General features: G+C 38.0%; 2 protein-coding genes across 3 annotated transcripts; both read right to left on the reverse strand.

Moving 5' to 3' along the window:
- Positions 1 to 6,373: 6,373 nt before the first annotated feature.
- On the reverse strand, positions 6,374 to 10,744 carry LOC103415192 (protein JOKA2-like). 2 transcript variants are annotated; one of them, XM_070811540.1, is made up of 9 exons: positions 10,391 to 10,722; positions 8,923 to 9,559; positions 8,680 to 8,814; positions 8,439 to 8,598; positions 8,219 to 8,342; positions 7,871 to 8,122; positions 7,545 to 7,694; positions 6,772 to 7,389; positions 6,374 to 6,681 (listed from the first exon to the last, which is right to left on the reverse strand). In XM_070811540.1, exons 1-9 carry the CDS (start codon positions 10,415 to 10,417, stop codon positions 6,583 to 6,585), a joined length of 2,202 nt encoding a protein of 733 aa, XP_070667641.1. In that variant the 5' UTR covers positions 10,418 to 10,722; the 3' UTR covers positions 6,374 to 6,582. The 2 variants fall into 2 exon arrangements, with proteins under 2 accessions (XP_070667641.1, XP_070667640.1); XM_070811539.1 differs by having other exon boundaries at positions 8,680 to 9,559; positions 10,391 to 10,744.
- Positions 10,745 to 11,147: 403 nt separating this feature from the next.
- Positions 11,148 to 12,785, reverse strand: LOC108175316 (uncharacterized). The gene is made up of 2 exons (XM_017337484.3): positions 12,654 to 12,785; positions 11,148 to 12,128 (listed from the first exon to the last, which is right to left on the reverse strand). Exons 1-2 carry the CDS (start codon positions 12,699 to 12,701, stop codon positions 11,586 to 11,588), a joined length of 591 nt encoding a protein of 196 aa, XP_017192973.2. The 5' UTR covers positions 12,702 to 12,785; the 3' UTR covers positions 11,148 to 11,585.
- Positions 12,786 to 14,867: the final 2,082 nt, after the last annotated feature.

Raw genomic sequence — 14,867 nt, forward strand, 5'->3', positions numbered from 1 at the left:
TTGGGCTTGATCTAAGGATGAACGTTCTTCAAGGGACGTGGGCTTGATCTTGAAGGTGGATTTGAGCGGATTTTCAAGGAGTCGTTGGGGCTTGATCTTGAGGATGAGCGTTTCTTCAAGGGCCGTTGAGGCTTGATCTTGAATAACGATGATGAACGGATCTTCAAGGGTTTTTGGGCTTGATCTTGAAGAACAACAATTGACAGATCTTCAAGGGCTTTTGGGCTTTATCTTGAATAACGGTGATGAACGGACCTTCAAAGGCTTTTGGGCTTTGATCTTGAATGACGGTTGGATGTGTGGATTTGTTGACGTTGTTGATCCAAAGGGGCCGTTGGGGCTTGATCTTAGGATGAACGGATGATGAACGATGAACACTTTCTTCAAGGGCCGACGGGGCTTGATCTTGAATTGGTGGAAGTTCTTCAAAGACCTTTGGGGCTTGATCTTGAATTGGTGGATGATTGTTGATCCAAGGGCCGTCGGGGCTTGATCTTGGAAGAACGATGAACGAAGAACGAAGAGGGCTTTCTTGATTCTTCGGAAACCTGGATGCTTGAGAGCTTCGGAGTTTCAGAGCTTCAGAGCTTCAAGGTTTTGGTGTCATATGAATTGGTTTTGAATTGGTTCCCCAAAATGAATGAAATGGCCTCCTATTTATAGAATTTTTCAAGGCCTAATTTGGAATATAATATGCAGATGAAATAAATCGTTATCGCCAGGTGTTGACATGTGTCCTATTTGATAACTTTTCCGATTTATTTTGATTTTTCTTTTAGTCATACACTACGTGTAAAATTTATGTGACACGTGGGCATTGAAATTGTAACTATTGGTTAACATTTATTTCACCGAAATTTCGATGTCTACAGTTGGATTTCAATTTTTTTTAATCCAATGGCAGAAATTAATTAAGGTAATAAAAAATCTGAATTTAAAAAAAAAATTGATTTTACTTTTTTATAAATACCTTCTCATTATCTTCTACCTTACACCACAATTTCATATTTTCTCAAATACTTTCAACCACATTTCAATCTTTCTCTCAAAGTTTCAATCCAAATTTCATATTTTCTCAAAGTTTCAACCACAATTTCATATTTTCTCAAATACTTTCATCCATATTCCAATCTTTCTCTCAAAGTTTCAATCCAATTGGTTTCCAACAAAATGACTAATGATGCAAGTACAAATTAGACGCTTATTGAAGATGTTATGTTGTGTTCTAGTTGGGTTGAGGTTACTCATGATCCGATTACGGGTAATGAGATGTTGTTGCGAGAAATGTGGAGTCTTATTCATACCAATTATCTTGAGAAAATTGGTGGGAAAATAATCAAAGAATCGATGTCTGGTCGTTGGAGAATACTCAGCCAATCGTTTAGTCTTTGGAGGGACGCCTTGGCAAAAACTAGTTCTAATCTTCAAAGTGGGGAAAATTTAGTGGATCAGGTAACAATATATTATTTATTTGTTTATACTATACCTAAATTTAGATTAGCTATCAGAGCCAATCCCTGGCCGGAAGTGTGCCGACAAGGACGTTGGGCCCCTAAGGTGGGGTAGATTGTTAGATCCCACATCGCCTAGGGGAATGGATCATGTAAGCTTTATATGTATATTCTCATCTCTACCTAGCACGAGGCTTTTTGGGAGCTCACTGGCTTTGGGTTCCATCGTAACTCCGAAGTTAAGCGAGTTTGGGCAAGAGCATTCCTAGGATGGGTGACCCACTGGGAAGTTCTCGTGTGAGTTCCCAGAAACAAAACCGTGAAGGCGTGGTCGAGGCCCAAAGCGGACAATATCGTGCTACGATGAAGTCGAGCCCGGGATGTGGTGGGGGCTCGGGTCGAGATGTGACATTAGCTACTTTGATTATAATTATTTCTTCTCCCGCATTGTGTAGACATTTCAAGCACAAGCTTGGTATAATGTCAAAACCAAAAACAAAAACAAATCATTCACCCAGTGGGAATGTTGGAATATTGTCAAAGATTGTCCTAAATTCAGAGTTGTGCTTATCGGTCCAGAAGTTGTCATGAACAGCACCCCTCTACACTCTATGCCTGTTCATGAAACCAAAACAGAAGAAGTGCCGGAAACGCCCCCTGAACAAGCGTCGGGGTCGACCCGATATCCAATTAGGCCTCCAGGTAAGAAGGCTTCAAAGAGAAAAGGAAGTGCTTCCAAGAATGATTATGAAAAATATATGGAAGAACTTGCTTGCCAAGGTGAATTGACTTTGGCGCGGGAAATGGGTAAATTTGAGACTGATAAGGCTAGATAGGAGGCAAAAGCTGCAGCTGCTGAAATATTATTTCAAGCTAATGAGAGAGAAAGATAGCTACTTAGGCAAGAAAGGGAAGAGCTTAAAGAAGAAAGAATGGCTCAACATGATCGTGACATTATGAAGGAGCCTGTAGAGGGGAAGTCATCGAATTCTAAATATTTTTGGAATTCGGAGAAAGCGGGCTTAGTGCGAATGAGGCGTGCAAGGGAAGCGAGAGCAAGAAGAGATGGTCCTAGCACCACAAGAGGAGATGATCCTAGCACCACAAATCGGTTAGGTGATGATTCCATTCACGAAGGACTAGGGAATTTGTTTTTAATCGTAGCCCATAATTTTTCAATCACTTTGGGTTGTAATTTCTTATTTATTGAATATAGTACTTTATGTTGTTTCCAATTTATTGAATTTAGTACTTTATTCAAACTAAGAGTATATTTATTTAATTTGGTAATTTATTTAAACTAAGAGTATATTTATTTAATTTGGTAATCTATTTAAACTAAGAAAATCTTTATTTAAAGGACATAAACACACCAAATAAAATTACATAAACATACCGAATAAAATTACAAACACACCAAATTTAAAAAAAAAAAAAAGCTCACTAAATGAACTTAAAAAACACACCAAATAAAAACAAACACACTAAATGAACTTAAGTTTTTTCAGCTTGTTTCAATTCCCACTGGTGCTTTATCAAGTTAATTTGCCGGGTATTGTGCATATATAGGTCCTGAAGTGCAGTGTATCATTGAATGAGCCTTTCATTGTAACGTCCATCCCTTTGTAATGGCTCGTGTTACACGGGTTCTTCGGTGGTGTCATAAGCACAATATATTTATGTTCTGGAAGTGTTCATCGTGTCTGGCTCATATTCATCAACGGCATCATAATCGTACTTATCTTCCACAATCATGTTGTGAATAATGATGCACGTCATCATGATGGATCAAAGCGACTCTAAATCAAACATTCTAGTAGCACCACTGACAATCGCCTAACAAGCTTGGAGGATACCAAAACAACGTTACACATCATTCCTACATCCCTATTAACAGCTTGCAAAGTATTTTTCCTTTGCACTTCACGGACATGGCACTATTTTGACAAACGATGACCACATTGGGTAAATGTCGTCTGCTAGGTAGTATGGCCCGTGGTATTTACGTCTGTTGACCCAGTACGTGACTCTTGGTGCTTTTCCTTACAGGACATCTTTGAACACTAGGGATTGGGCAAAGACATTGAGGTCATTTTGAGCCACCGAATCACCGAAAAAAACATGTTAAATCCATGTATCAAATGATGTCACTGCCTCTAAAATGATATTTTTGCTCCATTTCTATCCCCATAAGCTCATTACCATGCACTTGAATAGCTTTTCCAGATCCAGTGCATATAGTCGATGCTTCCAATCATCCCAGAAAAACCTTGCATCTCAACCTTCTTCAGAAGCCTTTGCAAGTCCATCTCAGTAGGTCTCCAGAGGTATTTTGCAGTGTAGATAGATTCGATTGCAGAGCAAAACCTCATCAGGGACTCAAGAATGGTTTATTTCCCCATCCTCGCTATCTCATCTACTTGGTCTGCAGATGTTCCATATGCAAGCATCCACAAGGCAGCAATAATTTTTTACCCCAGAAGGAGACCCATAACACCAAAAGCATTCTTCTTTTGCACAAAGTAAGAATCATGATTGCTTGCAATCATGATTTTGTTAAACAAATGTCATTCTATTCTAAAACGACGTCTAAAGTACGTATCAGGGAATGCACTATTACGAACAAAATAATTGTCCAAGAGATCCGTATCTTGTCATTGCCTGCTTCTATTAAGGTTTGCAGAACGACTGGGCCTGGAGATCTGAGCCACAACTTGGATGACTCGACATGAATGTGAGGCTATTTGGCTTCTTGCTTCGTCATCTCTCCTTCTACGCTCCTCATCCTCTTCCTCTTCCATCACATGTTCACCCACTTGGAGATTGAACATTTATTCTTGCTTAAACAATTCTTTCTCTTGCTTATCGATTTCCCACAACATCCTTGAAGAAGACATTATAAGAAGAAAGCATAAACTATGAATAATGATAGAGATTTTGATTTTGGTGTGTGATTTCTTAGGATGGATGGTGGGTTATATGGAGGAAAAAGAAAGGATTAGGTTGTAGATAATATCACGCGGCATGCCATCATTTGTTAAAAATCTGATCGAAATATATCCTCAAAGATTATAAACTGATTGTGACACATGACGCGACGTGATTGATTAAAAATCTTATTGAAAATTTATCCTCAATGATTCTGAAAATGTAACGACACGTGGCACGAGAGCATTGGATAAATATCTTATCGAAATCTATCATCAAAAATTGTCTTCTCGGATAACAACATATGGCACAACGAGAACGATTACAAATTTTATCCGAAATTAAAAATAAAATTATTTTGTATTAATTTATAAAATAAAAAATACTAATATTTTATTGCCTATTGCCATGGCTATTCACTGTAGGGGTGCAGATGCAAAATGCAGTTACTGTTCATTGAAGACTATTCAATAGTGACTTACCTTAGGAAACCTTTGCAATGTTGGAGTTGCTCTAACAACAAATTGGTTGGAACCTAACGGTAAGAGTTCAATCGACTAATTAGAAAGTTTATGCTATTAATTTACCAAAAATAAAGTTTACGAAGTCAATCGTCAACTTACCCTGAGCGCGTGGGAGCCATAAACTAATCAAGAGCACACGGAAACTGACTACCTGTCTTCTACTTGTACTTTCACTTCAATCACAGCTAGTCATCTAACCTCCTCAGCCGACTTCAGATAATTCTAAATTTTTTTGGTAGCCATCTGAACTCAGACTGAATTCGATCAGTGTTCTATACAGTCTAAACTAAGTAACAAACATTGACCCGTTATATGTAAGTAGTCGAGCAGTGTTTCATTTTCAGAAGGGACTTATAATGAGACCACCTCAGAAAGAAGGAAAAAATGTGGCAAGAAAAGGGAGGGTTGTGGGGGGCAGTTATAAAGCCGAGAGGCGAACGGTGGGAAAGGAGAGGTGACATGTTGCTAAACGAGCAAACAAGGCAGCAAAAAGTCTTTGTCCTTTCTCTGCCAAATCACTTGCAACGTTTCAGTCATTGACTAAATAAACGTTTAGGTCGACAGCTGGGAAGCTTTTCCTTTTATTGCGAAATGCGGTAATTGGTTGGGGGGGGGGGGGGGGGGTTTCAAGAGTGCGGTATTCTTGGGTTTCAAGATCGGCCAATTCGGCAACGGATATTTTGGCTTTGCGGTGTTGTAAGGAAGTATGTGATCTTATTTGGGTCGACAGACCCCCATCTTCCCTTATTCATATTTTGTGTAATGACGGTCTTCTTTGTCCCCACTAGTTAGTTATGGTAGTGCGAGGAGAGACGCTTTAGCATTTGGTGTGGCGTCCGGATTTCTTGTAACCTCCTTGCTCTACCTTTTTCTAGTCTTTGTTGTTGGCTGTTTGCTTTTGTGTAGGCCTTCCTATTAAACTCTGGCATCTTTGCCCGGATAATGCTATATCTAGATTTCCAAAAAAATAAAATAAACGTTACAAGATAAGTCGCTTCAACCGTCTAATTTGCCGTGCAAACTTGCCAACTCCACCTTATTTTCAAAGTAATTTTAACGAAAAACTCATGGTACTGTTTATTTTAACGAAAAATCACATTTTTACACACAAAAAATCAATCTTGATACTATTTATTTTACTCTTTATTTTTGTCCTTATCGTTAAAACTCAAAGTTTTCAAACAATTTTCATTAATTTTCCTTATTTTCAAAAGCACCGACATTGGTCTTACAACTGGAATGCTGGAACGACTGTATCTCAAGCCTATCCCGCATCGTGATACTTGATCGGTTTGACATACTGCATGCAACCAAGATGCTAAAAACGCCTGTATCTCAAGGCTATCCTGCACCATGACGATTCATCGGTTTGAGATACTGCCATATTGGTGTCTGCATCTTACGTAACTATTAATAAAGTCATGCGGGACATCCAAAAATATAGAAATTAAAGGGGAAGGGAGATAGGAATACATAACTTGAGATTATATTAAATCCATAACTTAGATATCAGTACCAATTTACTTAATAAATAATTATATACTAAGAATGCAATGCACATGGTCCCCAAAAGCAATCAAAGCATCATATTGCAAATGGCAAAATGCCAGTCCATTATTCCGGACACAAACACAAACACACACATATATTAACAGGGATTATAAGTAGTTGTCTTCCATCTAAAGCGGCTCCCCGTTGATCAGATCCATAACCACACGCTTGATGCTTCCATTGTTCTTCACCAGCAGCTTCTTGTTCATTTCGGTATCACAGAAACCCTGCACAAAGCCATCTTACTCAGAAAACACCAAAATTTTGGAGATGAACTATCCGGCAAGATTTAGACAAGGCCGGGTTGTGCAACTTACCATTTCCTGCAGCTCCTCAAGGATAGGATCCCAGTCCGAAACCTCGCAGAGATCTTCGACAGACTGCTCCAGGTTGTAGTCATTCCTACGCAGAATCTCCTTGTTCAAATTGACCTGCTTAAACCCCATCGCCTCGAGCTCCTTCAGCATGGTATCTTCCACAGCATTGTTTGAACTGGTCCCTTCAGATGATGCCGGTGCATTGACAGCAGGTGGTGATTTGGGGGAGGGTGGGGCTGATTCATAGATATCAACCATGGGATACGACACAGTCGAACCCTGTGGCTCAACAGTGGGATACGACACAGTTGAACCCTGTGGCTCAACAGTGGGATACGACACAGTTGAAGGACCCTGTGGCTCAGTAGGGGCAGAGGCACTGTGGCCAACCAGCAAGCTATCGTTGATGGGGAAGTGGAGCTCCTGGTCATGTCCAGGCTGTTCAGTAGGCACGGGCTTCACCGGTTCCTTGAGTGGGGTAGAAGCAGAAGGCTGGAGAAGGTCACTGACAGCAGCTGGTTGAACGTTCACATCCATTTTTTCATATTCTTTTGGGGGCAAATTCAAGTTCAGACCTTGAAAGCTCTCAAAGAATGAATCCTTCAAGGAAGCATCAACCTGCACAAGGGAATAAAGTATAAGAAGCTTTGTCTAGTTACTGGCATTAGAGCGTAAAGTTGTTCTAGAAAACATACACCTGAATGCAAAAAAATACAATAAATAGAGGTCATCAAAAAAGCACAACTATATCTGCTTTGTAATGAGGAAGATACCTGGATCAGAACCCAAACACGTTGACCAAACTTTTGGCCAGACGGGGTTGCCATCCTCCAGTGTGAGATGTAGTGACCAGGTGAATCGGGGGCAGTAAAATCAACGGCAATATCGAGTTCATTTTCAGCCGGCACACCATCCGCAGGAATCTGTAACGAATCATGAAATTAAAAAATGACCAAAAAAAAAAAAAAACACTAATAAAAGAACTAAAACGAAAATGAATAAAAGTGTCAACTAAAACCCAGGAAATATGCAAGGGCAACAAATAAGTAAGTATTAAACATGACTCAAACAATTTCAGAACAATGTCAAAGCATGGCACCTCTATCTCGACTGAATCTGAATTGCTAAATCTGTCACCCCCAATCCACACAAGTGTTGTTCCTTGAGGCCACACCATACTACCGTTGTTGCGCATCCGCCATATTTTGGTAAATGGAGTAGATGGGGCTATTAATGTACCATCCATTACATTGACATCCAATACAAAGTGGCTATCAAGCTTAGGGTGGCCTGGGTTCATACTTAAACCTCTCAAGATTTTTGGCATAACTGGGGGGCCGACCCATGGAGGCTGCCATTAAGGATGAAAAGGAAAGGTCAAATTCATAACAAAAATAAAATATGGTATCTAAGGGGGAAAAAAAAAGTATCAAAGGGATCTACACACTTGCTCATACAACCCCTTGAAGGGCTGTGGATGACGATAAGAGATAGGGCGGTCAATCCTAACGTAATCAGTCGCACTACCCTTACTTGCAAAACAAATCTGACAGAGGTCATAATTTTCTTTCCTGCGGAAAAGAAACAGAAAGTAACATCAATATTGAGAGTTCAACAAAGTTTCATTACCAACTTAGCATCAGAGATTTGATAAGTTCCATTCTTACACTATTGACTTGAATCGAGGTCCAACAATTGGATGACAATCACAGCCATCACACTGAACACCTGTGTGGAACATTCCACCCATCGCTTTGGAGTGATTTCTTTTGAAAGGAATACGCCGAGAGGCAGCAGGAGTAGCTGAGTCATTTGCAATGGGAGTCTCTGTAAGTGAACATTTGTTAAAACGATTACTAATCATACCATTAATATGGCTTGCAAGGAAAGCTGAACTTGTTGACGCACCACAACCAAAAGGCTTCTTGCTGTGAAGTTTCTTTTGAATATTGAGAAGACCATTGGGAAGCTCCTTAGACTCCTTCCTTGCCTCACTGGTGTGAAAACTTGATCCAGCTGGTGCACCATTTACAGGCGTGGATCCTGATAGATTAGAATCAGTAGGAAGGAAATTGAGATCAACAGTTGCATGAAGAGGTGGAGCAGACATCCCCACATCCTTGGTCACATTCACAGAATCCGTTGCCTGACCTTTTTTGGTGCTTGATTCCTCAGCTGCAGACTTTAAGATGGGTTTTGACTTGCCATCACCCTTCAGATCATTTGAATTACCAGCAGCTGATGGAGCAACGGCACTCCCAGAGGCGCCGCTCTGCTTGCTTGAATCTCCAGCGGTCTGAACCTGGGCATCTGGAATCAAGTACGATAGGCCCATCTTTGAAAACCAGTCAACAAGCTCCGCAAACACCGGACTGGATGATGCAGATTTTGAAGCCAATTCAAGAGGAAACTTAGAAGCAAATTCCCGAAATGGCTCTGGCAGGGACTTCAGTGCCGCACCAGCATCAAAATTTGGTACTGGAGGTGGACCTTGAGGGGACCTCAAAGGAGTAGAACCTCCACTTGACTTGGCAGATTTATCCTTGTTAATCTGTACAAATATCTTCAAGAATTTGAGCTTCTGCCTCATCGTGTCATGCAGATCACCATCATCAACAAGAGTCACTTCATCACCATCTTCATCAATGTACGTCATAGTAATGTCAGCATCAGGGCGGAGATTGAAAAGACTCAAGATCTTTTCTCGCAATCCAACCATGTCAAGATCCAGTTGATTGTTCTCATTGACACTAGCATTGAAACGCCTCAGTGTTTCCGCATATTGAACCTTTAGGACAACCAGTTGCATATTAGTACATACGAAAGTAACCAAATGAGCATAGAATGTAAATTGATTGCATCACGCTGTTGACTGACTTGAAATAACTAACAAAGAGTTACGTATTCAGCTATCCAGCAAGAATATTTACAAAAATTCAAGAAATTTTCATATTTTAAGATTAACACAACAGCTATAACAAGTCTAAGGGGTTTGACAATTGTATAATATGATGCCAACATCTAGTGTGGTTGGTAAAAACCCAAAACCTAATTATTATCCTGATAACGCAACCACGTAAAACCTCGAACAGAAAACAAACACAGATAAATTATTCTGAAATGGATTACGGTTAATAAGCATATACATCGAACAAGAACAGTATTACAAGAGAGAGATAAAGAAAATGAATAAATCTTTTCAAACCCAACAATAAAAAATGTTAACACAAATTGAGTGCAAATGACAAAATCAAAATTGATCATAAAACTAGATTAACCATGGTAACACTCCGATGATAGATTAACCATGTTAATACGCCGATTATCCAAAAAATGAACAATCTTTCCCAGAAATAAACATTCAATCAAATAAAGACGCGATGCATCATAAAACTCAAAATTCAAAAGTTATCATCACATAAACCCTCCCCAATTACCAAAACCCAAACATAAATCCATCAATCAAGAACCCCATTTCACTCAACAGCTCAGTCGCATGTCAAATTTAAAAACCCATTTTCCTTCCCCCAAAACTTTCCCATCAACCAAACAGCCCAAAACCAAAGACCCAATTAAAAAAAAATTCAAATTCGAAACCGAAACTTCCCAAAGATCGCACCTTGATGACCTTGGTCGACGACCCCATAGCTGCAGAAGAAACAACCAACCAGTGTGCTCCAAAATCCGAGAACCAATAGTAAAACCCTAACCCTATACAATTACAGAACCGCTCAGGAACGAGAAAATCGGATGTTATGCCGGAACCCCAAGCCCCAAGCGTACCCGTCAGCCGCTATCACCGCCTCTCTCTCTCTCTGTGAAACGCAGAGAAGAATACGTTGTTTGTGTGTGTTTTATATATTGCTCTTGGCTTAGCGAATAAGAAATTAGATTGACTTCTCGTTTTCTTCTCGCCAAAGATAGGTGCGCGGATTTATTAAGCGGAAGATCGTTCTTCGTGGTTGGAAGATCCACTTCAAAAAATGTGGAACCTCATACGTGGATCTGTTTGCTACTGCCACCTGTACGTTATTTGTTTATATTTTTATTTTTTTTATTTAAACGATAGATTTTGTTATACTAAATGTTAGATTAATCACCGATAAGATTTGAACTTATACCGTCATGCAAGGGCTCAACATATTTCTATTACTATGGTAAAAGACTACTTGCATGTGATCGGAGTGTTGATCCAATGACATATTTGGTAAATATGGAATTATGAGGCAAAAACAATAATGATAATATTTGGATGATAATGGTAAAGATTTTGTACATTTTTTTATATAACTATTGTGGCATTACATCAGATATTTTTTTAAATACTTATAATACGGTCACGTAATGTTATTATTTTACTCATATTATAACATGTGTTTAAAAGTAAAATATATTCATTAAACTTTATTGTAACACGTAAAATGGTACATTTTGTAACATCTATTCCTAATACTCGTAAAAAACCATGAATCAAAAAATCATAAAAAGGAACAAGTCATAAGACAAATGTAAGTAAACATGCGATGGTAATTTACACGAATTGCTCTACAAACTCAAGTGATTACGAGCATTTGCGAAAACCAACATCTCGTTGACAATTCACAAAAAAGAAAGAAGAAAATTAACTCATATCACAAAGAAATAAAACGGAAGAAACAAGCTATATATGTTAATTGGCCTGCAGACTCAAAATTGCTGCACAAGCCAAAGCAACAAGGCCTCTCTTTATTTGGTTGAACACAAAAACAAGCTCATTTGCCACATGAATGGTGCTGAAAATATAAACCCTTCATGCAGAGGAGGTATAGCAGCACTTAACACTCCGATCCATGTCGCCGTGATAATAACCGAACCGACACTACGAGGGCTAACGCCGCTAACCACAACGTCGCGACCTTGTCATTGCAGACGCCACAGCGAATGCTCGCATGGCACATCATACCACATTCGTCTTCAGAGTGTTTAACAGAAGGACTAACATGGTGATCGTAATTTGCTAGATGGAATTCATCAAACACATTGCTACTACTCACATCACTTGTCACATTTACAGCATCCGTCACGTGACATTTTTCGGAGCTTGAATTTTTACGGCAGTCTTCTTTGTCATTATCGTTCATCTGCACATCGATCCTGAAGGACTTCAGATGCTGCCTCATTGCTTCCCGCAGATCATTGTCGTCCACAAGAGTTACTACATCATAGTCTTCATCAATGTACGTTAGAGTAATGTCAGCACCGGGTGGGAGGTTACAAAGGATGCGAATTTCTTGCCGCAAACCTCCCATGTCGAGATCCAATTTGCCATTGTTGTCAACAAGAGCTCTGAGATGCCTCACTCTATCCCCAACTTTAACCTTTGGCACACAACCAGTGAGGTGTTAGAAGCATTCAAAAGCAACCAAACAAAAATATAACATAACGTGAAATCTCAAATATTCAGAACACAAATTTGCAAATAATATTTTCCAAATTTCATGACCAACCTAATCAGCTTTAGTTAGATAAACCCGTTTCACCATTGATAAATTTTTCAAAAAAGTTGTTTTGTATTTCCGAGATAAAAAGAATTATCGATCTAATTACTGTTTTCGATTAGAAACACCGAAACTACATGCTCTGAAGATTTCAGAGAGACGGATTACCGGTCCTTAAGGCAATCTATTTGGGTTCATGCGGGGCACTCGACTATAGAGGCAGTTTATCCGATGAGATGATATAGAAACATGCAAAAGGATTTGCACATGATTTTTATGGATTTAAAGATTCCAAGTCTCATCGTAAAATATATGTTTTACTTACAATTCTCATCTCGTCTCCCTAACTTTCTCGGCAACCAAATAAAAAGTAACAAAAGCTAACAAACAAAATCAAATTCTTACCTTAGAGGTTCCGAAATATCGCACGTCGATGACTGCGGTGGAGGCCATAGCTCCACAGAAGGAGCGTTCGGAGAGGAATGAAGTTGGAGAAGATGATACAGAGACTTTAAAGATTCCAAGTCTTCGCGAGGCCCCGACTTTTTCTTTTCAAAATTCCTACTTTTGGTGGTTCACACCAGGGCGGCAAAAAAATATTAAAATTCCTACTTTTGGAGAGATTGTATTGGACGTCAATGGCGTCAACGATTTAAGCCTCTTGTATATATTTGGCGGCAAAAAAATAATATTATCAACAAATACTCGTTATTTTGTTCGAATATGTAGAGTTGGGCGTTGTTGAGAAAACGAGTGACAATATTAAAACAAGGACCTCTAAAATTCCTCGAAAATGTAGATTGATTCGGTCGAATTAATGATTTTTTGGAGTAAATTACAATGCTTTTGTTCAAGGAAATATTCTACGTCGGAGTTAAGGACAATATTGCAAGATTTTTGGGTATACGTGATCCTACTGTTTGTTAGGTCTTGAAATTAAATTTTTTATTTATTTGTAAGGTTGAAAAATAGAAAAATATCTTTAAATTTAAGTTTTAAATTGTTGGTTTCAAGTATTTAAATATGAATTGTAATAGATTTTGTACAAAAAAATATATTTTGAAGAATATAAATTGATAGTTTGTTGTTGTAGTAAGATAAATAAAAGAAAAATTACCAAAAATAAAAATAAAATAAAAACAGAAAAGAAAAAGAAAATTGAAAATGAGGGTTTGGTATGAAGCTAGTGACTTTGCCTGGGTAAAGCCACTAGCTTCGTAGCAATCGTATCATTTTCTATTTCTATTTTTATTTTCTTTTTTCTTTTTTATTTTTCCTTTGAATTTTTTTTTTCCTTCCTACGTTACTTTATTTAGCTTCAAATACCTTTATATTTATGTTTATATTTATATCCTTGTTTTCAAATTTTTTGACATGGATTATAAGAAAATTTTCACTGAAAATGCATTTTGTAGAACATGAAGATGATAGTTTTGTGTTGTGATATGAGAAAAACTAAAATTTAACAAAAATAAATTTAACACATAAAATAAATAAAATTAATGGTTAGGCGCAAGGAAACACAGCCCAAACTCACACTCTCAGGAAGGCACAAGGCACAGCAGAAGCAGTGGAGACCCATGAGGTTTAGAGTTTAGGGGCGTGCGAATAGTAACAAGTTGTAAAAACAATACCCTGAATTTGGCATGTTTCACCATCAAGCGCTCTGGAATTGTTTTTAGGAAAACTAATAAAAATGGTTTGAAAACTTTGAATTTTAACGATAAGGACAAAATAAAGGGTAAAGTGAATAGTATCATGATTGATTTTAGTGTAAAAATACGATTTTTCGTTAAAGTGAACAGTACCAGAAATTTTTCGTTAAAATTTTCTTTTTTATTTGCCTCGGCATCGCAGTGGAGAAATAATCCGCTAATTTCTCAATCTTATAATACTTTCCGCTTTTCTATTTTCCAACAAGAAACGCTAACAAAAACAAGGATACTTGTATAGCGAAAGCAGAATCTAAAAATATAAAAAATTCAAAAGGTCTTACATATGGATGTACATTTCCCTTCACCTTAAGCAATGTTGTCACAGCTGCTTTAGTATACATTATCTTTTCCAAAAAAAAAGAAAAAAGTAGACATTATCCTCTGAATCTTTACTATTACAATGTCAGAATTTCACTTTGGGGTTACAAGGCTTCACTAAAAATAACAAGACTAGAAAACTTCTGAAACAAAAAAAATTCAACACTGACTTGAAAAATATCTCTATAATTCCGATGGGTATTCATTGTAGTGATATTAATGTAAATTTTTGCGATAACATTAGTAGATTAAATAATCAGTTATTAGGAAAAAGGAGAGAAGTCACATTAATGTAAATTTTTTTAGTAGGCGTTAGTAAGTTAAATAGTCAATCATTATGAAAAATGAGAATTAATGAGGTCAATCAAACCGGCTCCAAAGTACATAAATATAATTAATTTTCTTCAACTGTGGTAAGATAATATGTGATACTAATATGCATACTGTGATGCGTGTAAGATGAAATAAATCGATGTGTTGTTACATTAGTGAATTGACGAATTTTGGATTGCTATCTAATTCTTACGAACCTTCTTTGATAGAAAACACGAATACCACCACTTATAAGGGTGTGAGGGAGAAATTC

Source organism: Malus domestica, chromosome 14 (genome assembly GCF_042453785.1).
Source record: "Malus domestica chromosome 14, GDT2T_hap1".
Classification (NCBI taxonomy): Eukaryota; Viridiplantae; Streptophyta; class Magnoliopsida; order Rosales; family Rosaceae; genus Malus; species Malus domestica.